Genomic DNA, 25,737 nt, shown 5'->3' with positions numbered 1-25,737 from the left:
CTCTATTTCAAATATTGCAGGTGTTTTTTTCATTAAAAATTCCCCCTTTAAACAAACCAAACGGTTTGCTCAATAAAGATTCAATTCGGTCTGTCTGTCCCCCCACTACATATTCAATAAATGGAAGTGATAATCACCCTCTTGTATTTTCATACGATCAGATTTCTTCATATTCTCAAGATCACTCAATATCGTCCCAGTATTCTCCTGATGTCACTGACCTTATTGTCTGGAGTCGTTACCGTTACATCTACACTCTACAGTGATCTCCCTTTGCTGGCGGCACGCAGCGAGTCCTCGTATTGTCCTTCTACATCTTGGTTATTATTTTGTGATCTTGTTCAGCACAGTTAGTTCTCGCGATGTTCTGTCTTCTACATATTTATTAATATTTAGTGATCTTGTTCAGCACAGTGAGTCCACCTTTAGCTGATATATTGCGCTGTACACATTATCACTTTATATTATTATTATTTTCTTTATTGCTTTAGGTTTGTGACCTACTGCAAAAAGGCACGACTAGACACTTTATTGAGGATCAGAAGGTTCCATACCTTCACAAGGGGGACCAGTGGATCGCCTACGATGACAAAGATAGCCTCAAATACAAGGTTAGTTTTTCCACTAAATTATTGTTTTTGAACTAGTAGTATCTCTGATTTGTACCTAGGTACTAACTTTCTATGGGTATCAATTGGTCACCATTCCTGAATATCTCTTATTGCATTGGTCCATTAATTGATTGATTAGCTGTGTGAGAGATTTGTGTGTCGAAGGTGCGTTTCAACTCACGTTCAGGTAGCATCAATTCTGCACTTGCAGGTAGAACTGGCTGCCTCCTATGGTGGTGTCATGTTGTGGACCTTGGACCTGGACGACTTTTCTGGCAACCACTGCGATGAAGGTCCTTATCCTTTGACAAAGGCCGTCAACGAATATTGCAAAGGTGGCAACGAGAGAGGGTAGGTGTTATTTTAACCTGTTGTTAGGGACAGTCATTGCTAAGGTGAGGTTTGGTCTTTTTCGTATCACCCTGGCTAGTTGGTGATTGGTTAAGCAGTGGGCACACGAGAAACAAAAAACGGCTTGGCAAACCAGTTTTTCGAAAACAGCGGTTTGCCGAGCTCGATTGCCAGCTGTTTAATAAAACAGTTTAGGGGACTGCTGGTCACACAGTAAAACATTCAAATCCACTGTTTTGAAAACATTGTGCACGGCAGTAGCCGATGACAGAGTTCATCTGATCTGCTCATGTTAGGTTTTTGTTATCTCAGAGTCAACATCTGGTGCATATTTGTTTTCAAGACTATTACCTGACTTCTATGATGTGGATTTTCTATTTATGTCCTGTTTTGGTTGCAATTTGTAATCTAATGAGTGATTAATTTTTAGCCTCAATTCTAGTACTGACCGCACTATTCTAGCGGTAAAACTGAGGACAAGTAATACCCGTCATGTTAGCAGCTGGACCTCGTTAGACTGTCGGCTAAACGAATTAAAAAAATCTTTTTATTACGAATTTACAGTCGAATCATAGTTAAAAGTATTATTAGATGAGTTAAGTTACAGTTGTCAAGCTGGCGAGCGGCCATGGAAGGCATGTTGAAAAACTGAAAACTGACGCGAAAGTTTAGAACGGGTTCTAAAACGGCTAACAGACCGCAAACACGGGGCAAACAGGGCTGTTTTGAGTTTCGAGCTTTCGGTTTCTTGCCCCTTTAAAGGACGCTGGATGCGTGTATTTGTGAAATGGCAGCCGCCGTCCTACTTTCTTTAACACCAAAGGACTTTTCTTCGAAACCGACACTTGACCCACAAAGGCAAAGACTGGAGAGAAAGTCTGAACACTTGCATTAGAGAACCTTGACACAACGGAACGTCGCTACTGTATAGTGACGACTGCCATTTGACGAATGTTCAGTAATGACAGTTTGTTATGTATAGTCAGAATCTGGTTGTGCCGATGAACAAATGCTACCTCGCCGTCTGTAACGTTTTACACGTTATTCAGAGGATAGTTGAAGAGATCGGCAAAAACAGGCGATCCCACAATGATTTTGAAGAAACAATAAAATTAAAAATATTAAAGATGTGTTTGCGGCTCTTGGGATTTTAATGCCAAGTTTTCCCCATGTTAGGGATACAGGTAAATGGCGGCTGCAACTGTTAAGTGGTACGCATACATCGATAATGTTGTTAGGGTTGCTGACGTAGATGTTATATATTATTAAGGTTTGGGATGTATTAGGGATTGTGTAGAGGAGGTAACAAGCTTTGTGAGATTGGACAGGGTAATTGTGTCTAGGCAAAGTGACTTTGACTTTATTCAGTGTCGGCCATGGCCCAGACCTGAAGAGGGTGAGCACAAAACAAAGAAGCAAAAAACTATCCATCAAAACAGAGAGAGCTCAAACTAGAGGCTTTTGTGTACGCGGGCTAATCTAAAAAAAAAATCACTAGAGAAATGATGTTTTTATAGGTGAAAAAGCGTTGGTGCTTTAAATAATTTTTATATGTCAATTTGCTTTACGTACAACATAATAAAAACGAAATTCAAAGCAGTTGCATTTTCCACAGACCACCAGGACCTGTAGACCAATCAGAACCAGACAGTACATCAGAACCAGACAGTACATCAGAACCAGACAGTACATCAGAACCAGACAGTACATCAGAACCAGACAGCACACCAGGTCCCACATCAACATCTGTTCCAGGAAAACCAGATGATGGCAAGTAAATGAAAGTAGCATTTCAGAACTAAATCTTGTATTTAATATAGTGAATAGCATCAAAACGCTGGTACTTTGGATTTAGAGAACGTGTTACGATAATTTTATAAGCATTTGGTAGTATTTACTAGAAGCATAGATAAATGGAAAGCCGATAGATATTAGTTATTCCTTATAGATGATGATGATGATGATGATGATGATGATGATGATGATGATGATGATGATGAAGAAAAAGAAGAAGATAAAAAGTGCAAAATTTGTAAAGCGCATACTCATACTCCCAAGGAGCATGCTCTTAGCGCTTAACAGCATACGAGGGACAGAAGAACAAACAAATAACATATGAGCTATAAAAGAATAAACAAACGTACTCAGTGAAGAATAAAATCAAATGCAGAAAACACAAAGAGGAACCAAATAACAAGAACAAGAGCTAAGAGTAACCTAATATTTCAAAAGGAAGGGTATGAAAGATGACTAGCATTATGGGAAATATATTATTAGTGATGTTTACGGAAGAGGTGCGTTTTCAGTGCACGTTTAAAGGATTCACTAGTGGGTAGGTGGTGGATCTTTTTCAAAACACTGTATTTTGAACACAAGAGCATAACATGCATTTCTGACTCTAACATTAGAACAGATGGGACATGACAGGATATATGCATTGTCATTTGGGTGAATCACAAAACGCAAATGATGTGGCTTGAGACATTTAATCCATCGTCAAATGATTGTGTTCCGATATGTTTTTTCAGTAGAGGATGTCGAGGAAGAGAAATGGAATGGAACAAACCAATCAGAACCAAACAGTACCCCATATCCTATTGTCACACCAGGTCCTAATCCAATATCAGATCCAGGACCACATGGTGGTAAGCAAAAGCGTGTGTTAAAACCGAAGAATCTTTACCACTCGAAAAAGTTAAATTTACTGTTTAATGCACATGGTTGGCTGGCTGGCTGGCTGGCTGGCTGGCTGGCTGGCTGGCTGGATGGCTGGCTGGCTCAACTTCTCGTTGATCAAAAGTCATCATAAAATAGATGGTTTATGCATGTATATATATATATGTATTATAACTATAATAAATCATACAAAAGTATTAAGCTAATACCTCTGCAGGTTCCTATGATCGTTTGAAAACATCAAACAGATTTTTTAAAAATAAACTTTATAGAGTACTAACGTATTGTCACCTGACCATCCATCCATCAGTCCGACCAAACGGTAGGCGAACAGTCCTTGAGGCTGCTGTGTGTTTTATGTTGGTGCAGCACAAACCTGTGAGCGAATTGTGTGCTACGTCACAAGGTTGTCGCAATACAATGCTGGCATGGCAAGTTTTAAGCCAGAGTATGTTGATACCTCCTTGTGCACCCATTTGATCTTCGCCTTCGCCAAAGTACAAGGCAACCAACTATTAGAATATGAGCGAAACGACGAAGAACAGTGAGTTGAGAATGAGAGAATATGAGTTATTAATTCTCCGTGGGGATGTTTGTAGTAAAAGATTCTGGATATAGTGTAGTACAGGGATGCACAACCTACGGCCCGTGGGCCATATCCGGCCCGCGACACGGTGCCATCCGGCCCGCGAAACTTCTGCCCACAGTGCAGGAAATCGGTATGTTAGTAATAAAAATAAAAACCGAAAAAAAACGAAAAAGGGAAGAAGAAGTATTTATCCCCACGTAGGGGCGTTTCCCAATCTTTTTTTCGATCGACGAACATTTCGATTCAGTGCTCCGACTTGGTGTCTCTACGATGCAGCCGGACATTCAGAAGTTGGTTTCTGGAAAACAACTTCAAATTTCCCTCTAATTAGTACATAATTAATGGTAAGTACAACTTGTTCTAATAAAAAATGGTATCTGCTCTTCTTTTTTTTTTCTTCTTTTTTGTATTTTTGCGGTGAAGTGGCCCGCAACGCGGCTGTCCGAAATGGATATGGCCCGCAGGCCGAAAAAGGTTGGGCATCACTGGTGTAGTACATTGCATTCAACAGTCACTCAACTGTTTACAATCTTAAGAACCACTTATAAAATTAAACTGAGGCCATGGACTAGATGTTAACCTTTTGGCACGTTGAGGTAGTCGCTAAGAATTTTGTTCATTTCGAATGGCGTTGCATCCAGCTATGTCTCTTGGCAGGTACAAACAGTTTACAGACTTGAAGAAGAACAACCCTACAATCAGGACACTGCTGGCTGTGGGTGGCTGGGATCAGGGCTCCCGTGGCTTCAGTAGAATGGTGAAGACAGAAGCCGACCGAAGCCAGTTCATCAAGCACTCCATCACCGTGTTGCGTAAGCACGAGTTTGATGGCCTTGATCTTGACTGGATGTATCCAGCCACTCGAGGAAGTCCACCGGAGGATCGACGGCTCTTCACGGAACTCGTCAAGGTAATGACAGACCTTTAACGATATTCCACACGTGATAATATTCTGGTTAATGAAACACCAAAGGTTGCTGTTTGACACACGATATCTAGTACTTAGCAACTTGCTGTACACACTGCGCGGTTGTTGTTAGTTTGAACATTCACTGTGTAGGAACTCAAGCATGCTTACGATGAAGAATCGAAGATTTCCGGCAAACCTCGTCTGCTGTTGACCGCTGCGGTGGGCGTAGGAAAGTCCGTCATCGATTCTGCTTACGACATTCCAGAGATTTCTGAGTAATCCATGACTATAGAGAGTGAAAATTAGCTTTACACCTTTTTTTGTGCTATAACAATATTGTTTCTAGAAGTTTACTAACACGTACTAGTTTCTAGTTGTGACTGTACCTCCTAGTGCGTCTTCTTTTGACTTGAAATGATTTTCTTTCCTGTTTATTATTTCAGCAACCATTGTGCACTGACGGCCAAGTGCTCAAATTTTATAATAAAAGCATTTTAACTATTGTCTTGCATCATGCACGTATCTATTGACTACTGCAGGTTGATAACTACGTTTTGCGGAAGAGTTTTAAAAAACTACTTTATGTGAGCAAAATATTTGGTTTACTAGCATCAAGAACAACTTAATGATTGTCTTTTTCCTGAATTCATCGTAATAGTATAATGTAAGTAATAGTAATCCGGGAGAAACGTCTACCCTTACTGTCAAACGAGAGATCTATTGACCGACATCAATTTGTTTTTGAAGGAAAGACAGGAGTTAGGAAGTGGAGGAACTAATAGGATTTTATTGTTATTCTGCAATATTGGTCGACAGGTAGTGACGGTTATAAGAACAAATCGTTAATGTAGGATACACACATCTCTTACCTCAATTCAACTCTACTGTAGTTTGTTCACGGACTCACTTGTAATATTGCCATACAGACATCTGGACTTTATCAGCCTGATGACTTACGACTTTCATGGGAGTTGGGAAAAAGTCACCGGTCATCACAGCCCTCTTTACTCCACGGACACGCTGAACATGGTGAGCCAGCTAACGGTTACAATGTTACATGATTGCAAGAGAAGATAACGATGACTTACTTCATTGTAAACCTTTACTTCAGTAATGTATCTTTTAAGCTTTAGTTGTAATGCCAGTTCGTGAGAATGAAGGAAGAAAGAAAGAATGGAGGGAACATAGAGAGAGGAGTGAGTAATTGATGTTATAGTAGCCTCCTTCTCACTCCTTTGAAGTCGTGTCAAAGTAGGCGATCTTTTCCTCTTCGAGATATTCCAAATTGATTTGATCCTTAATTGAATAGAATCATGGAATAATATCTATCCTAATTCACAGAATAAGGACACATAATGGGAAAAAACGTGTGGGAAACTGCAATGAAAAGGGTTGCTTACAGACTTCAGCTTGTTCAATGACCTTGTAGTCGGAGGCCTAGTTTTTCCACACAAAACTATTCACAAGACCACATGGACTTCACCAAATGGACATACAGCAAACCAGATCGATCACATCACCATTAATTGCCAGTTTAGAAGGAGTCTGCTGGATGTCAGGGTAAGGCGAGGCGCAGATACAGCCACAGATCACCCCCTGCTTGTGGCAGTCATGAAGATAAAGCTGAGGTCCTTCCGCGACTCATCATACAGACTCCACCATAAATTCAACGTGCATTTTCTTGGAGACCGAAAAAAGAAAGAAGAAAGAAGGAAGAAAGAAGAGGTCAACTGTCAAGTTAAAAACAGGTTTGCGACACTGAAAGGACTTCTGAAAGAAACAGTGGCCAACCACTGGACAGGTTTACAAGAGACCTGTAAGACTGCCTGTACACCCATTCTGGAGAAAAAAAGGAAAAACAGCAAGCACAAGGAATGGCTGACTTTAGGGACCTGGCAAAAGATAGAGGAAAGGAAGGAACCGAAGCAGAAGATCAACCGATGTCGACCAGCAGGAGAAAGTCAAGCTCAGAGCCAAGTACTGGGAGATAAACCGAGAAGTGAAGAAGAGTGCAAGAGACAACGTGACAGTTCGCACACAGGATGGCAGAAGAGGCAGAACAAGCAGCTGGGCAAAATAAAACAAAGAGACTATAAGAAATTCTGTCAGGAAGGAAATCACCAATTTGTATACTATAGGCCAATAAAGAACAATAATGGTAGCGTCATTACCGGGGATGCAGAATAAAGATCTCGCTGAGTGGAACATTTTGATGAAATACTTAACCGGCCACCACCAACAACCACTTTGGACGTTGCCCCAGCTGCCGAACAGCTCCAAGTAAACACCAACCCACCAACCAAGGCAGAAATCATCGAGTCCTTGAATTCTGGCAAGGCGGCAGGCCCAGATGGCATTCCTGCAGAGGCACTCAAGACAGACCCAATAGCCACAGCGGAGATGCTACACCCCTGCTGCAGAAAATTTGGGAACCGGAGCAAGTTACAGCAGACTGGAAGCTTGGCTATCTATTAAAGCTACCCAAAAAAAGGCGGCATGACACAGTGCAGCAATTGGCGTGGGATTATGCTGTTGTCCATTCCTAGCAAGGTGCTGACCAGAATCATCCTGGAGAGACTGAAGAATGCCATAGACAAGAGACTGAGGCAAGAACAGGCAGGGTTTCGGCAAGACAAATCATGCACAGACCATAACGCTACACTACGAAATATTATTGAACAGTCTAGCGAATGGCAGTCGCCCCTCTACATAACAGTTGTGGATTTTGAGAAGGCTTTTGACTCCGTAGGTAGGGAAACCATCTGGAAGTTGAGGCAGCACTACGGATTTCCACCAAAGCTCATTGCCATAATCCAGCAGCGGTATGAGGACTCGACATGCCAGGTGATCCACAAAGGAAAGCTGACTGACCCCTTCGCAGTAAGGACTGGAGTGGGGCAAGGTTGTATGCTCTCGCCGACAATCTTCCTGATCGTCATAGACTTGATCATGAGAAGAACAACTTCTAACATCAACACGAGCGTTCAGTGGACCTTCGCCAGGCAACTTGAGTATCTCGACTTTGCGGATGGCATCAGCCTGTTGTCATACAAGCAACTACACGCACAGGTAAGGCATACTCGGCTTTTAGAAGAAGAATTGTTGACTGGCCTGACCATCAACATCAAGAAGGCGGTAATGCGGGTCAGCAACAAGCAAGAAGCCCTGCTCCAACTGCATGGGGAATGCATTACAGAGTCTGACTCTTTCACCTACCTTTGCAGCATAGTCAGCAAAGATGGAGGTACAGATGAAGATGTAAGAAGCCGAATAAATAAAGCCAGGCCTGCATTCCACACCCTGCTACCTATCTGGAACTCCAATGCTTTATCTTTACACACCAAGATCCGCATCTTTAACACAAATGTAAAGTCAGTCCTACATGGATCTGAGACATGGCGTGTGACAAAAACCATCACCAACAAGATGCAGACATTCGTCAACAGATGTCTGCGCCACATCCTCAACATCAGATGGCCCGAGATGTCCAATACAGACCTGTGGGAGAGAACCAACCAAAAACCTGCCAGCCAAGACATCAAGAAGCGGAAGTGGGGCTTGATTGGTAACATCTTGCGAAAGCCAGCCGACAGGGGAACCCACAGGGGAAGTGAAGGGCTGAGAGAACCAGACATGGAGGAGATCAGCCCACAGAGAAGCTGAGGCAACTGGCATGACATGGTTCGCAACTGGAAAGGGACGCCCAGAACCGGGTACGATGGCGGGGTGTAGATGCGGGCCTATGCTCCACTGGGGGCGATTAGGAACAAGAAAGAAGAATTCACGAGGAGAAGAGCAGCAAGTTTCAAAAAAAGATCATTAGGAGGTTGTGAGAGACTACCGTCTACTAGTGGACCGTCGCAGCCGAAATCATGTGGAAAACCTGGTCACGTCAACGCAGAACGTACGGCAGTGACACACTTTTGTCTTCAGACTTTTCTTCTACCCCTGCTTTAAGCACAACGGCTAGATCAATATCGTCAGTAAGAAGGGTCAGCTAAAACCAGAAAAGGGCAATTGTAAAAATAATAAAGCATAAGAAGAAACCCAGGTAATCAGTCGAGATCCCTCGTGGCTTAGTTTTAAATTAAGAATGAACCTTCGACTTTTGCTTAGAGCTAGGAAATGGGACCATGTCAACCCCCTCCTTCGTTTTCTACACTGGCTACCCATCCGTTCTCGCATCCAGTAAAAAATGTGTTTTAATTTCTTTTGTGGCACCTGTCCTGATTATTTCTCTAAACTTCTCTTGCCCTACGACCCAGCCAGACTACTCCGCTCTTCGTCTGATGACCGTATCCTAACTATTCCTGTCAACAGAGCAACAAAATATGGCCATGGGATTTTTAGTTACAATGGAACTCTCTCTCTCTTTCCACATCTGACATCCACCACCTACCAAAAATGAATTCTTCAAATCTTCACAGAAAACGCAACTGTTGCTTGAGTGTTACTGCTAACACAGTCCACACAATGCTAGTTTTTATACACTCATCCCCCATTTCCGCTTTATCTTACTCTTACTCGTCTTCCTCTACAGAATCATGATATTCTCAGTCTTGTCACTTGGTTCCTATTTGCGTCTTTTATTGGTGTTGTTTATTCTTCCTTCCCTTGTATGCTGTCCATTTTGTCCATATCTCATTCTTGTTTTAAGCGCTAAGAGCATGCCCCTTACGAAGTTACGAGTATGAGTATGCACTACACAAATCTTTATTATTGTTATTGTTATTATTATTGAACCAAGTTAAGACAAATAAATAAAAAATCTAAATAATGTCTGTGACGTGTGCAGGACTGGGCCGCCCGCTACTGGGTAGAAAAAGGAGCACCCAGGGACAAGCTGGTGATCGGCGTGTCATTTTACGGACGATCGTTCACCTTGAAAAATCCCTCTGAGCACCAGGTCGGCGCCGTGTCTGTGCGGCCTGGACAGCCAGGACTATTTACAAAAAGTGCAGGCCTCTTGTCTTACTTTGAGGTACATTCGGCTCAAGATTAAGCGATAGAGCTCAGGAATCAAACATGCATGATTCACATATTCCACATATTAACATCAACAACATTATTATCAACATCGTCATTAATATTTTTATCATCATGAGCATCATCATCATCAAAATCATCATCAACACTATCATTAACATCATGAGCATCATCATCATCATCATCATCATCATAATCGTCATCAAAATCATCATCAACACTATTATTAACATCATGAGCATCATCATCATCAACAACATTTAACTACTATTAGTGTGATATACACACACCAACTCACGCATTTCTCGCCAAAGAAGTAAAGAGAAGTATTACCGGACACGGAGAGTTGTTGACGTTACAACACGTTACGAGTACCGGAAGTCCATCGTCAGTTCTGTTTATACGAGTGCTTGAGTCATACAGAGGATAATCTGAATTTGTTTCGAATGGGGGCTACACTAGCTTTTAAATCACAAATTCCGTGAGAAGACTGTGCTCGCTATTTCACGAAATAACACAGGGGTAGAACAATAGACTGGCGTCGCACTTGTGCGAGGTTTGATGCCAAGACACGTGAGCACGCAATTAAACAGAAAAGCTAATTCTAGAGAAAACGGTAAGAATCTCAAATGGCTGCGATTCGATACCAAGGGAGGCACCTTTCGATACCATGACAAGCCCAGCTAGCAACACCTGCTCTGGGCGATAGTCAGCAGGTCTTGTACAAGACGACCAGTCCAGTCTTTGACGTTCGGAGGCCAGTTCTCACTCTAACCACCGCTGTGTCAACCAATCCTTTAAGATACCTTACAGGAAGTCTTTGAAAAGATGTGCTTGATCACATATTAGTTATTTTGGTAACCTTTTGCCATCTTTTAGTGATAATTTTAATTCCTTGTTCATAAAAGGACCTGTCTTTGCTAGTGAAAAATTGAAGAACCACTCTTGCCTATTGTAGTAAGGACGACATCTTTAACTTGTAAAATGTTCGAAGCTCAACAAAATTTATGAATGCTTTGTAGAATGAAGCTACAACTGTCAGCTGTCACATGACATACAATAACATGAGTGTTATGAATGATTCTAGTACTTCCAAAAATGAACTAGCGCCTCTTGTTGCAATAATGTTTCCCGACTTTTCTGACATCCAGTATGTTGCGTTGTTACTGAGGACGTAGTCTGGGGGCTTCTGAACTAAGTGATAATATTCTTTCTACGTTAATCAGCAGTGTAGTGTAAACGTATTACGTACGAGCACATGTCGGCCTCGATTTGAGGAGTAGAGGATAGTGTAGTTTAACAAGAACTTGTGTGATTAACTACGACCTTCTGTCTATCTCACATGCCTGTTCCTGTAGGCTCGCAACGACCTGATAGAGTCCAATGGCATACTGTTGTCAATAGGTGACAAGAATATGTCATCAGTCACTCAGCCAGAATCTTGATATGGTGTAGTTGGAGCATATTCTCGGCGTCTGTAGGTCGGCTGCTCGTAGGTTGATGGAGGAGCGGTATTGGATTGGAAGGCCAAAGCTTCAAACGTCTTCTAGAGCATTATTGATGTAGCAGAAGACGAAATATGTATCACTTATTTCCCCTCCACACTACACACTACAGTGAACTCACTGGAGTACGTGTTACTCGTACGAATATTGCAGTTGGATTTTAGAACACGTGTTCCTTTGTACTAAAAGTGTTTCTTTATGGCGTCTTTTCTTTTATTGCTCTCTTACAATTATTTTTAATACGACGTGCCATGAATGCTGCAACCTTCTTAAGACACACACACATTCTGTCTTTCCCATGTTCAAACACACGCAGATATATATATATACACACACAATATACGCCCACTAATGTTCTGTTTTCGTTATTGTCCTTAGATTTGTGACCTACTGCAAAACGGCGCGACTAGACACTTTATTGAGGATCAGAAGGTTCCATACCTACACAAGGGGGACCAGTGGGTCGGCTACGATGACAAAGATAGCCTCAAATTCAAGGTCAGTTGTTTTCCACGTCAGGAAATAAATCTTTGTTTTTGAACCAGAAGTATCTCTGTTTAGTACCTAGGTACTAACTTGGTATAGGTGATAATTGGTCGTCATCCCTGAGTATCTCTTATTACATTGATTGATTGTGTGATCAAGAGTGTGAGAGATTCGTGCTTCATAGATGAGTTTTGAAAATTCTTGCTGTCTAAATGACAAATCTTCATCCGTTACGTTAATCAGATGAGTTAAACAAAACTGCAATTTTTACGTGTTCAAGCAGTCTAAATTCTGCCCGAACAGGTAGACTTGAGTGTCTCCTATGGCGGCGTCATGTTGTGGAACTTGGATGTGGATGACTCTACTGGCCACCACTGCAATGAAGGTGCTTATCCCTTGACAAAGGCCGTCAACACATATTGTAAACGTGGCATCGAGAGTGGGTAGGTGTTCTTTTTAACATTTTATGTGTTGTAGGCTAATTATTTTTCAAATGGCGTGTAGTCTTTCACTTGTCCTCCTAGCTGGTTCATGATTGCTGAGAGGATGCTGGCTGCATGTGTTTGTGAACATATTATACTTTCTTCAACTCGTCTGCCAGCAGTCCAGTAATGCAAGTTCGTGCTAAGCCCTTAAGAGAGAAAAGAAAGTGTGTATATTTGCTCGCGCCCCAAACCACCGAAGTCGGAAGAATCACGTAGTATTAGGGCGATGTTTGTTCGCAGCTGAACGTAACATTGCACCTCCGTATGTTTACCTTGTATGACTATGGTAAGGTGAGTGGTAAGAGTTACGTTATAACTGTCATCTGGAGTCCAATTCCTCGGGGCAAGAGTCGTTTGATTGTCGAGAAAGGCAGGAACATCGTGACATAAACTACTACAGCTATAGACAGAACTGGAGTTGAGCAATGAGTATTAGCACAGCTATTTTCATCAAGATAGAGAATCTCGAGTCTGCAGCTTCAAATAGTTGAAATGGAGAAAAAAGGTAAAAGTCTGAAGAGTTCCCCAGAATCGCACATACAGCAGCAGGACTCACTGAATTGTGGGATATCAATATTTCTTCCCAGTCCACTTATGATGATGATGCACCATGCATGAAAAGACTTAAAAATGAAAAGAAAAACTTCTAGGCGCTCATGTCCTTTCAGACTGTTGAACTAGAAAAGAAGAGAGAGAGAGCAAAAGAGACAAATCTTTATTCAGAGGGTAAGAGGATAAACAAAGTTCTGTATTTTTATATCTAGCTCTCAAAAGGAAACTGAAACAACACAAAAAAACACAAAAGATTTAAAGAGGGACCATTATAATATGAACAAAGATCAGATGTGTTGTTTATATATGCTTCATGTTCATTGTTTTCATTGTTAGTAATGGGTGTTAACATTGGATGGAAGGTCTCTGCAAGCGATCAACGGTTTTGATGAAATTGTTTCAAAAATCCCACTTTGAACTGGTATAGACTGGATTTTGTTTGTCTGAAGTGTGAAGAAACGTTCCATTGGATACGTAGCTGACTATTTCAGGCTCGTTTTTAATAATTTGATTCTTGGCATGGGAGTATTGCGTTTGAAGGATTCTCTTATCATTTTGGTAGAAAACAGTGTAGAAAGTTCAGAGGCATTCTGTCTCTAAGTATTTTATAGACGAGCGTACTTTCGTGTTACCTTAGTCTGCATATTAATGGCAGGATCCCTAGAGATGAGAAATCATGAAAGTAGTTTTGGTTTAAGTAGCACCGATTTACTAGCTCTATGCTTCATGTTTTTATTGTTAGTAATGGGTAAATAGTAATGAATAGTAAAACCTTGCTTCTTGCAGCTTTCAACTTTTATTATTTATAAGATACTTAGATGGATGTTTGGAAATTAGGTTTTGGCTCTTTTGCCTGCTTGTTATAAGCATAACATTTGTTCCGTTTTCAGAGGGTTGAGAGCCATAATTATGGTTTAGTTCAGTCCAGGACTAAAACTTGTCAACACTGTGTTGTAGGAAAGCCTCCAGTTGCCCAATTTGTCACATGAATGTGTTGTGTCTTCCGCAAACATTTCGCAAGATTGGGAGAAATGTAGGGGAAGATCATTGATGTAGACAACGAATAAACAAGGACCCAAAACCGAGCCTTGTGGAATGCCAAATTTCACTACAGTGGGAGCGGACATTGGGTCTCTGTTTAAAACTCTTTGGGTTCGGTTTGAAAGGATTTGAGGAGTTGGATGGAGCAATTGCTAACCCTGTAAAGTTCTAATTTTGTATTGAGCAGTCATGATCAGTTACGTCAAAGACTTCTGAAAGGTCTACAAGCTGGACTGCAGCTTCTTGATTATTGTTTATATTGCTTACGCACTGTTTTGCTCAAGATGTTAGTTCTCTGTGGGAAGAGTGTTTGGCTATAAACCAGGTTGATTAATATGGATAAGTTTATTTTTTATTAGGTAAGTATGGGAGTGAGTGTGGAGTTTTTCCCAAGGGTTTGAACAGTGATGAAAGAATTAAGACTGGTCAATAGTTTGTAGGATTTTTTTTTATGTCGCCTGAGTTATTTAGTGGGATGACATTTGCTTTTTTTAATATGGTGGGAAAGAGAGATTTAGCAATAATTAGGTTATATAGGTAGGTCAGCGTTTCTGAAGTGGCTATTGCCGAGAGTTTTAATACTTTTTGTTGTTAGGCCCTCTGGTGTTTGTTTTCTTTAGCTGTGTAAGCTCTTCATATACATCCAGCACATTTATCAAGGTAATGTTGAGATGGTGTTAATATTCTTTGAGCTGTAGCAAATGGTTTCTTTTCATCTGTGGGACTATTTTTTTTTATTTATTTGTTAGAGTATACATGAATTTTCCCAGGATATTTCATTCTACGAGTTCACATAAATAGATTTTCTTCTTATTTCCTTTCATTGCTTCATAAGTTTCTTTGCTTTTTGTATTCGGCATCATGGCCCTTCTACTTTTCAACATGTTAGGGATACAGGTAAATGGCGGCTGCAACTGTTAAGTGGTACGCATACTTCGATAATGTTGTTATGATTGCTGGCGTAGATGTTGTCTGTTATTAAGTTTTGGGATGCATAAGGGATTGTGTAGAGGAGGTAACAAGCTTTGTGAGATTGGACAGGGTAATTGTGTCTAGGCAAAGTGACTTTGACTTTATTCATTGAAGGCCATGGCCCAGACCTGAAGAGAGTGAGCGTAAAACAAACAAACACATATTTATCTTGCGAAATAGTGAGAGAAAGAGCTCAAACTAAAGGATTTTGTCAACGCGGGCTAATCTCGAAAAAATCGTTATATAAAAGGTGTTTTTGTAGGTGTCTTTTATGTATTTAAATTTGCTTTACGTACAGCATGATAAAAAACGCAGTTCAAAGCAGTTGCATTTTGCCGCAGACCACCAGGACCTGTAGACCAATCTGACCCTGACAGCACACCAGCTCCCACATCAACATCTGTTCCAGAAATAACAGATGATGATGGTAAGTAAACAAAAGGCGCATTTCCAAACTAAATCTTGTATTTAATATTATGCGTAGCATCGAAACGCTGACATTTTGGATTTGGAAATCGTGTTACGATAATTTTATAAGCATTTGGTAGTATTTGCTAGAAGCATACAAAAACGGAAAGCAGATGGGTATTATTAATTCCTTATATATATATATATATTTAATATAATAATAAGAATAATAATGATGATGATGATGTTTCTAAAGTTTGTTAGTACATCTGGAGAATTGACGGATGGAAGATGTAAAAACAGAGAGAGAGAGAGAGAAAGAGAAAAGAGTAACAAAAAACTAGAGTATGAGTAACATAAGGACATGGAGGGGGAAAGAGCGCGTTTACACTTAAGAAAATCTTTAACACTCAAAAAGTAATATTTACTTTCAACAGACAAAGAAATCAAAGAATTTTGCAAGGGTAAGCCGAACGACATGTATTCAGACCCCAAGAACAGTACCTACTTCATTTATTGCTCTGAGGGGATTCCGTACAGGAGACCTTGTCCTGCTGGCCTCGTTTTCAGCCCTATGTTCAGACTCTGCGACTGGCCTAGGCATTGGCGTTAAGACAACAGATCCCTTAATTTTTAAAGTTTAACCCGAGTTAAGCATGGCGACAAGTTAACAGAACATTGCGCTGTCCTATTTTTTACCAAAATAAGTTGTGATATTTCAGCATTCCTTTTTTGTAAAAGTGCATATGAGTTGTCTGAAATTCCGTTGTTGGCTCCCTGGCTAAAGCTTCATGACAGTGAGAACTGGATGTCATGATTTCGGATCTCGGTTCTGACATAACTCTCTCTGAATGGAACACTTCAAGTGCGTCGGTTTCGTTGGTGTACGAATAGTTTACTTTTTTAGGTTTTGGGGCCCTCTCAGAAAGATGTGTATACAACTTATTGCAGGGGAAATATACATTTGATGAAGAATATGCTTTTAGCGTAGAGTTGTATTTCTTTTCTTTTTCGCTACATATAAAAATATAGCAAGTTTACAATATCCCCTACTTTTTGTCGACATCAGCTTCAGTAGTTTAAGATTACTCGATCATTTGTGACACTTGTTTGGAATGGAATTTTTTCGCAGATCTGTAAGACATGGACAGCATAATAAAAAATGAAATTCCTCCTCTTCGTTGGTATGAAGCATTGGGCACGTTTTGTATCATTGTCAGAATGTCTTAAGGCATAATCTATGAAATTCCAAATCGGAAGTAGCTCTAGTGCATTTCTAATGAATCTATTAACATTTACATAGAAACGCTTGTCCCTGTGTGGCTCGGACTTAATTGACTGAATCTGTCACTGCTAATGTTATATAAATGTCCCTCTGTGTGTGTGCGCGCGCGTGAGAGAGAGAGGAAAGACGCGTTTGATTGCTGCTGATAAACGTGCACACGTGCGATGTCATGTATGTAAGTTCACTGAGTCCACCTTTGAGTGCAACACAATAGTCTTTGTTGTCTATATCTGTCCAAAACAGAGAAACCTACTATGTTGGGAGCACCCATAAGTAATTAATGATACCAAAATAAAAATACAATTTTCCTCAATCACGCTCACCATTGCACTCAACCATTCACTAATGATTGTCACAGAGACGTCATAGTCTAACTTGCTTCGAATAAGAAAACTAAGGTTCACTTGCCAATAGTGTTCAGGAGTGCTTTTGTACTTGGTACGAAGGACTTGGCAAAATTACTCTTCTTATCCACCATTTCTTTGTTTCTGCGGTTAGAAGAAAGCATCTGGAAATGGTGATGCAACGGGTGAGAGGGTCTGTGATGCCGACAGCTTGGAACTTCACAGCCCTGGTCATTTTTTTGTTGAATGAGCTTTTTTAATGTCCACATGAAAGTACAAGAAAATCTAAGAGAAACAAAAGCTGAATCTCTATCTTTATTAGTTTTGAGATACTGTTGTTTGAAGCAATTGATTTGCAAATGATCGTTATTCTGATATTATTACTACAAATACCGGATTACTGCAGGGCTGTTGTCAGTCACCCCCTGTTGCATAATATTTAGATCATCGCAATACATAATCAAATTTTATACATTGGTGAGATGAAAACTTCTGGAATTGTGTAGATAAATGTTTGTACCGTAACAACATTATAACTTGTTGAGATTATCGAGTTCTTCAGGTATCTGGGTAGTTTTTAATTGCCAACATAAATGAGATGTAAACTTCAACATATTGTTAAGAGCGACCAAAATAAACAGTTTTTCGGCTATTAAAGTAATCTCAAACCACGTTTATCAGACATTTATTGAAAGTCCTTTCTCATTTTTGTTTGCGTGCTTATTCTGCAGTCTGTCAATGATAAAACCAGTTTAAACAGCATTGTCAACGAATGTTCTAAGGTAACTTGAGTCAGGCAGAGGGATTTAGCAGTATTCTTGTTCTTTTTCCTTTTATTATTATTTTTTTTAGTTTGTTTTTCTCCTGAAAAAGTGAGTATTTGTAATTTATAAGCTTATAAGTTCGTGTAAAAAATAGTTCCTTACAGATCATCTCACACAAACACAGTCCTTACAGATCCTCTCATATAAACAAAGCCAGTCCTCCACACCAACAGTGATTGATGAGCACACGCACGTGCACCCTCAGGTATGTGTAACTTTAAGAGCCAGCGCCTCCTCATAGGTTAGAAATCAAGTTCACGACCGGTCGGCCAGATGACAGTTTTTCTAACCTTCCCACACTTTTCTTATCAAATGGCTCACGAATTGATTGCATTCGAAAACAAAAACCTTCGTGACTGTCCCGGAACTGTAATTTTTAAAGACGTGATCGCAGATAATTCTTTTTTAGTTATAAAAATGTTTAGAGACAAGTATTCAGAATGCGCAAATAGAGCTAGTAGTATGAAAACTAAATAAGAAAAAGTCATAAATGTCTTTTCTGGGTTCAATGATTCTGGTTTTACTAAGGCATCTGACAAAATCGGTTTCCGTGGACGATTCCTGTCTTCTGTCTGTGTGTCTGTGTGTGTTTTACAGTTTATCCCCTGATCCCTCTTTGTGTCTTCTATGTTGGCTAGTCTGTTGTTTCTCTTGCCGTCCTTCGAATGCTGTACATGTCTTATAAATCACGCATTAATTATTATTACTGTCGAGGTACTCGTATTAAATTCACCATGGGATGTACATCTATTATTCACTGGAGGTATGTGGCCTGGCTTAGTGATCCTAGATACGTGTGCTCTTACAATGAGGGCAGATAACTTATCGTTACTACACAGCTGTCAGGACACACCTCACAGGACTCCGGACCTTCTGAGGAGTCTTTTCTCACGTCCCCTCCTCCTCCCCTCCCAGAGGCACTGAACATTTTCATCTAAAAACCGTCTCCTGCTGGACTGTCTCAGACGTTTTTAAGCAGGGTCGACAGCTTCACAAGGTAAGAAACCAGCTGTTTAGTGATTCGGCCAAAAACAAACAAAAAACAAACAAACAAACAAACAAAATGTTAATTGGCTTAAGAAAAGTTGGTCGTTTTAAACACACTTTCGAAGAATTTTCAAATCTTGCAACCATATTGCTGATGAATACAAAAATGCTCTTTTAAAGTGTGGTGAAGGAAGGATGATCTATACGCATGTTCAGGAAGATTGTAATCGAAATTGAATATTAGGTACACAATAAAACACAATGTGTGTTATCGACACCTACCTTTCCAGATGGCAGTGGTAAAAGACTAAGAATTTCTAATTGGTTGAAAATGTTACACAGACGATTTTTTCGTGCATCAGCAGCTACACACACTCAGGAGTACACCCAGCGCGTGTATTTGAGTGCCGTCAGTAGAATTTTGGTAGTAGTGATTATTTCTCCGTGCGCCTTGCACAAGAAATGACAAATGCGAAATTGGAAGAGACAAAGAAAATTGAGGGTCATTGGGGAAAATGTTGCGTCCAACGATTTCTAGACTTTTCACACAGACTTTTGAACTGCATCAGAATCGTTCACTGAAATACCGAACACAGCTCCGAGATGATGCATGGCAGCCGCCATGTTGTGTGGTGCTGTGACGTCACAAACGCTGAGCAGGAAATAGAAATAGAATAGAAAATAGAGTGTTGTCCCTGCTGCAAACAATTTATTATTATTGGTGGGTGTAATGAAGATGACATTATGCATAACTTAGTATTTTCTTTTATTTCTCAGATAAATGCATTTTCCTGGGTTTTGTTTATCAGTTACTTTCTGTGGCAGGGAAAATCTCTTCTGTTGCTGTCAAGTATTGAGGAATACGGGAATTTGAGAATGTCAGTAATTATAAATCAAAATAAGCACATTGTGATTGTCTCCTCAAAGAGACATGGGGAGAAAAGCTGCAGGAAAATAGGGTTCACCTGTGCACACATAGATATCTTGCATGTAAACCGGAGGAAATCTGGCATGCAAACTATTCTCTAGCACATTCCAGCAGGAAAACCTGTCGACACGCGACACGTGACACGTGACAAATAGCTCACTTCTTTCTTCGATGGAAACATTGCCCGTGCGTCAGTACGTACGTACATACAAACGCAGCAGCAAACCACTAACGCCTTAGTCCTGTCCACGTCCTGTCTGACAGCCATTGTCGTCTGTGATTTCAGATGATTCTTATTCTGATTGGATGTCTGGCGGCCGGTTTGCTGCAGCCAGCACAAGGTATTTATTGAGAGAATGACTTATCAGTACGAGAGTTGTATTTCTCCTTCGCACACCTCTTTGCAGTCTCTGAGGTCAACCACTGTTTTGTAGACAGATCTATAGATTTAACGTCTGGATGTGTTGTGTCAATAAATTGCTGACCATTTGACAACAGTTATTAATTTCTCTCTTCTTTTGTTATCTGTAATGAGAAAAATAACAAATAAACTTTAAAAGACAACGAAATGTATATGACAGGAAAATTATCAAGTTATAAAGAACGAAAAGTAAGTATTACAGGGAAGCCATGACACTACTGTTATAATGTAGTTCATAGTTATACAGCATCACTCATCCCTGATGAAAGGTTTCCATTGTTCTGACTGCTTGTACCTGCCGCTGTACTCATCACTTTCTATTGCCAGCTGCTGGGTGCAACAGAATCATGTGTTATCACACTAACTGGTCTCAGTACCGCCGGGATAACGCCAAGTTCCTCCCACAAAACATTGACCCCTCCCTCTGCACCCACGTCATCTATGCCTTCGCCAAAATCAGCGGCAACCACTTGGCTCCCTTTGAATTCAACGATGACAGCACTGACTGGAGCGCCGGGATGTAAGTGGCGATGAAAACTTGCTAGATCATCATCGTCATCGTCATCATCATCGTCGTCGTCATCATCATCATCATCGTCATCATCATCATCGTCGTCGTCGTCGTCGTCGTCATCGCCACCGCCACCGCCACCCCCACTGCCGCACAAATGACATCTTTATTAATCCCAATGGTCAATTATAACTGTGGACGTGGGCTTGGTTCTAAAAAAAGATAAGGTTCGAATATTACTAACCTTTAACCTTTCGTGTGACGACGATTAGTTCACGCCTCTATCCAGCCTTAAAAGAGTTCATATTTTCAATCATGATCTAATTTCAGAAAATCAGTCTTTAATACAAATTATTTTCTTTCAACAGGTACCAACAGTTTGTGAACCTGAAACAGAAAAACGCGCACTTAAAGACCATGCTAGCAGTAGGAGGGGGGAGTCTGGGTTCCGGACCCTTCAGCCAAATCGTGGGATCCCCTAGCAACAGAAAAGACTTCATCGCACAATCTATTTCTTATCTACGTAAGCACGGCTTTGACGGCCTCGACCTGGACTGGGAATTCCCTGCCAGTGGTGGGAGTCCCCCCCAGGACAAACAGCACTTCACGGAGCTCGTGACGGTAAGAACAGGACTTCTGAGTGCTCCTTGTCCTGCAACTGAAATTCGCTGTCTTAACCCTACAAAAGAACCTTCCAGGTCACAGGAAAAATTGAGTTGATGGCTGCTGTTGTATTAATGTCACGTGATGTAAAAATGTTCAAACTCTCTTCGATGGTGCTGCTGCACTTGAAACCATTCCGAATAAAAGCAAAGACGTCAGACTTGCTCGAAGTCAATATTTCCTCTATTTTCAAATAGTTTTTACCATTCTGTGAAAATATGAAAAATGTAGTACCTGAATTTCGATTTACAGGACATTATTTAATTTTCAATATTAATAATATAATTCAATAATACATCTACAAATTAATTAATTTAATTATTGACTAAGTTTGTATACTTGTTCGTGGAATTCAGAGTAAGGGATGCTAGGGAATCCTCCGAAATGAAACGCAGTAGCTATGGTTCTGACAAGCTTACATACGTCTTACCTTAGAATAAGTATTTTTTTTTTTATTCTGAAGATTTAGAATATACATTGGAGGTAAGTCAATAAAGATGCAATCACCGTTATTTAATTTTTCATCCTTAGGAAATGAGACAAGCTTTCGAGGCTGAGGCTCGCACTTCAGGAAAAAGTCGTTTGCTCTTGTCAGCCGCTGTGTCTGGTGGGAAGGAAACTGTTGATTCAGCCTACGATGTACCTGCCATCGCCAAGTAGGTCTAAGATGTAATCAATCGAAATTCTGAGAATGAGAGAGAGGCATGAACATTCCACAGAGAATAAGACATGAAAACTAGTCACCCACGCTTGCTTTCTCCTCAATTAAGCCGGTTTTACTGCAATTTTTCCAGAAACTGCAGAGAAGGGTGTTTGCAAATTCGTCTTCTTTTCTTTTCTTTTTTTTTTCCTTTTTTTTTCTTTCTTACTCTCTAGAGCGCTGGACTTCATCAACCTGATGACATACGACTTTCATGGTTCCTGGGAGTCTAATGCGGGTCACAACAGTCCCTTGTATCCTCGTGGCGGTGAGAGTGGTTGGCAGCGCCAACTCAATGTGGTGAGCTCCTTATTTCACAGCATCGGTTGGGTAGATGTTGTACCCGTATAAACTTTCGACTTAGACGCGAACACCTTTCTGGAGAGTTTGCGACCGAGGGCAATGAAGCCACGATGAGACCATCCTTCATTTCATTATTATTAGTCGATCAGTCATTAAACAACAAACAACTTACCTATGTCCGGAGAAACGTTGCAATTCAACTGTGTGCAGGACTGGGCGGCTCGCTACTGGGTTCAGAAGGGCGCACCCAAGGACAAGCTGAACATCGGCATGGGTCTGTACGGGCGGTCATTCACCCTGGCCAGCGCCTCCAACCACCAGCCCGGCGCCCCGGCTCCGCACCCCGGACAGCCAGGACCATTCACAGGGGACGGTGGGGTGCTCGCCTACTACGAGGTACCTCTAGGGAGAGACAGAACAATGAAGGAGGCATAAGACACTCAGCAGCAACAACAACATTCATGCAAAGATGTATATCTGTATCCATGGATGTATCCATGCACATAGATGTGTATTACAGACACGCACGAATGTGTGAATAATGAAAATCGTGTATAAGCATGTGTCATTCATTCAATTAGTCGCTGACATTAATTAGTCATTGGTCTTTGCACCAGGTTTGTGACATGCTGAAAGCTGGGGCCACACGAGTGTTCATAGCAGACCAGCAGGTCCCGTACGCTTACCATGGGACACAATGGGTCGGCTATGATGACCCTGAGAGTCTCAGGGACAAGGTGAGTTCGTTTCCATAGCGACCTTTTAATGAACCTCAATGTGTGTACAGATGGGAATCATCCCCTCAAATGGGGGATGCATCAGCACCAAGCAGGAAACTGTATTTTGATTTGGAAATGTTGAGTTTCATTGCAGACAGGAAAGTAAGCCTCATGACAAACCCGTTACTCCTCACAATGATGTTGTTACACCTGGGATGCTCATTCTAGTTAGGACCTAGTTCCAGCAATCTCAGGTTCGTTCTTTTCTGCATCTCTTTGGACACGAAGGTTACAAGGGACTTTTCCTGACTTACTCTACTAAAGAGCTCAGTCAACTGTCAGGATCAACCATAGGTTTCTGTAGCAGGTTGCCTGGACACGTTTTGCGCCGTTACTCTAGTTGTGCTGGAACCGGAGTTTCTATTCTTGTTCATTCTTCTGGTTTATTGACTCTGATCGCTGATACCCCTGAACCAGGTTCAGATCGAGAATGATGACCAGATTGACACGGCCTGACGACAACGACCCAGTTGTTGATGTTGCCATTGAAGTTATACATGAAGTGATAGTGATTTCTAGTGCTACCCAGCATCACAGCTTGTTGAGACATTCAAGAAGCGATATTCACCATGGTGCTTTGTGACCTTTCACCTGCAGGTGCGCTACGTGAAGCAAAATGGCTACGGCGGCGTGATGGTGTGGGAACTGTCTATGGATGACTTCACTGGCGCCCACTGCAACAACGGTCACTTCCCCTTGATGCACGCCATCAACTCGGAGTGTGGGCAGTCTACTGTACCCGTGTAAGTGGACTTAAGCCATCTGACTCTGGTGTCAAAGATAAACAACCCCACGGCCTGATGTCCAAGATAGTAATGTTAGGTGTGTCTACAACACGACAAATTAAAAGGCAGAGTCTAGTCTTCTCCTTCCGCTACACTTACCTCCCCTGATGGAGAAAAGGTTAATTGAGCGATTAGAGCAATTAAATTTGTTGTCTTGATGATGCCTTCGATTCTTGGTTCTAAAGGATGCGAGTTTAACTTGCTCCGTTCTCTAACAGGGTCACAAGAGCCCCAAGTACAACAGCTCACCCAGTGCAGCACACGACACATGCAACAGTCGGTAAGTGGAAGACAAAGGATGGTGCAGGAGATAACAGATTTTTGTTTTGAAAACCGGAATAAAAGTGTCTTTTCTAGTGAAGGTTATTTATTATAAATCTTCTCTTATATTGCTTGTAAATAAATTTTCTGATAAATATTCTGACCTAGAAAATTTCAGCTTTTCTATAGCATTCTTTCTATTGCTATTCCTCCCATTTTCTTGCAGTTTTTAAACCTTTTTTGCCTAAGATCCTTAAGATCGATTTCTAATGTTTCCAATATTGAAACTGAACAATGCTTTATTTGAAGCTATTTCTTTATGAACCTTGTTTCGTAGAAACTTTCCCTCTTCCTTCTTTTTATTTTCCTTATTATGAACTTTCTCATATATAAACCTTTTATTGTATTCTTAAATCTCAAGAACTTTATTTATTGTAAACCTTATCTTACATAATTCTACACGATACTTATAATTCTTCTCAGAATTCAACCTTTATTTCTACGACTGTGCTTTTGTGGACCTTCGTGTCTATAAACTTTCTCAGATGTCCTGTTAGTACGCGAGCGACTGTCAATGTTCAGACGGTGATGAAACTAAGCCCTAGTCTCCCCTTGATGGTGATTTCCATCTGGACTTTCAGTCACAACCCAGAAAAGTAGCAGCTCGGGTCACAACACTGCCGTGACCTGCAGCAACAAGGCTGACGGCTTCTACACCAGCCCGCGCTCCTGCAGCGAGTACATCACTTGCGCCGCCGGCATCGCCTACGTCATCAAGTGTGGCCAGGGCTTGGTGTACAACGCCAACCTGCACGTCTGCGACTGGCCCGCCAACTACCACTGCACTGTACGATGGGCCGGGGTGTCGGCAGCTTAGTGGAGGGGGAGAGAGAAGAATGAGGGAAGGGAGAGAGATTGGAAAGAAAGAAAGATGTTAACCGATACTTCAGAGAGAAAAAGCAAGCAGGACAGAGAGAAAGGAGAGAAAGAGGAAAGAAAGAAAATAGAAAATACAGACATATTGCTGTTTCTAATATCCCAAATAATCTTTATTCGGACAGATATAACTACGTCTGAAGACCAAGGTGGTTCCACTTGCTGAACCCCGCATTGTCCTTCAAATCCTGCTGGTAGTCCTGTCTTCAGAGCGACATCTACAAACAGACAAGGCAACAACACTTTCCTGAGTTGTTTACGGCGGCGTGTTAAAACTTTCTGAGGATTTCATTCTTTCAATGTTCCTACTGACTGCAAGATCCTGCTCCTAATACCGAAGGGTAGATAAAGTATCAGTAGTAAAATATTTTATTATATAAATAATAAATATTAAATAAATATTTTCTTCTTTAACACAATTATCAAACCTATTAAGTT

The 25,737-nt window shown here is 41.0% G+C and overlaps 2 protein-coding genes across 4 annotated transcripts in view; both read left to right on the top strand.

The window, feature by feature from the left end:
• The window catches only part of LOC112556597 (probable chitinase 10), a 35,863-nt gene extending 19,118 nt beyond the window's left edge, over window positions 1-16,745 (top strand). For 2 of the 3 annotated variants that reach the window (XM_025225763.1, XM_025225750.1), the window contains exons 17-29: window positions 492-611; window positions 823-962; window positions 2,578-2,732; window positions 3,491-3,607; window positions 4,008-4,182; window positions 4,885-5,137; window positions 5,288-5,412; window positions 6,064-6,166; window positions 9,933-10,118; window positions 12,007-12,126; window positions 12,418-12,557; window positions 15,506-15,591; window positions 16,010-16,745. In XM_025225763.1, coding sequence (XP_025081548.1) covers window positions 492-611; window positions 823-962; window positions 2,578-2,732; window positions 3,491-3,607; window positions 4,008-4,182; window positions 4,885-5,137; window positions 5,288-5,412; window positions 6,064-6,166; window positions 9,933-10,118; window positions 12,007-12,126; window positions 12,418-12,557; window positions 15,506-15,591; window positions 16,010-16,185 — 1,896 coding nt within the window. In that variant the 3' untranslated portion in view covers window positions 16,186-16,745. The remainder of the gene's footprint in view (window positions 1-491; window positions 612-822; window positions 963-2,577; window positions 2,733-3,490; window positions 3,608-4,007; window positions 4,183-4,884; window positions 5,138-5,287; window positions 5,413-6,063; window positions 6,167-9,932; window positions 10,119-12,006; window positions 12,127-12,417; window positions 12,558-15,505; window positions 15,592-16,009) is intronic. The other variant, XM_025225758.1, reaches the window with a different exon arrangement.
• A 2,129-nt stretch (window positions 16,746-18,874) lies between these two features.
• Window positions 18,875-25,737, top strand: part of LOC112577121 (probable chitinase 10) — a 47,500-nt gene continuing 40,637 nt past the window's right edge. The window contains 11 exon segments of the mRNA XM_025260086.1: window positions 18,875-19,022; window positions 20,227-20,281; window positions 20,689-20,881; window positions 21,241-21,493; window positions 22,067-22,191; window positions 22,412-22,535; window positions 22,749-22,934; window positions 23,156-23,275; window positions 23,915-24,060; window positions 24,321-24,382; window positions 25,005-25,210. Coding sequence (XP_025115871.1) covers window positions 20,227-20,281; window positions 20,689-20,881; window positions 21,241-21,493; window positions 22,067-22,191; window positions 22,412-22,535; window positions 22,749-22,934; window positions 23,156-23,275; window positions 23,915-24,060; window positions 24,321-24,382; window positions 25,005-25,210 — 1,470 coding nt within the window. The 5' untranslated portion in view covers window positions 18,875-19,022.

Source organism: Pomacea canaliculata, linkage group LG1, assembly GCF_003073045.1.
Source record: "Pomacea canaliculata isolate SZHN2017 linkage group LG1, ASM307304v1, whole genome shotgun sequence".
NCBI classification, from domain to species: Eukaryota; Metazoa; Mollusca; class Gastropoda; order Architaenioglossa; family Ampullariidae; genus Pomacea; species Pomacea canaliculata.
Note: the sequence above shows the minus strand (reverse complement) of the source record. Positions and strands in the feature narration are given on the sequence as shown.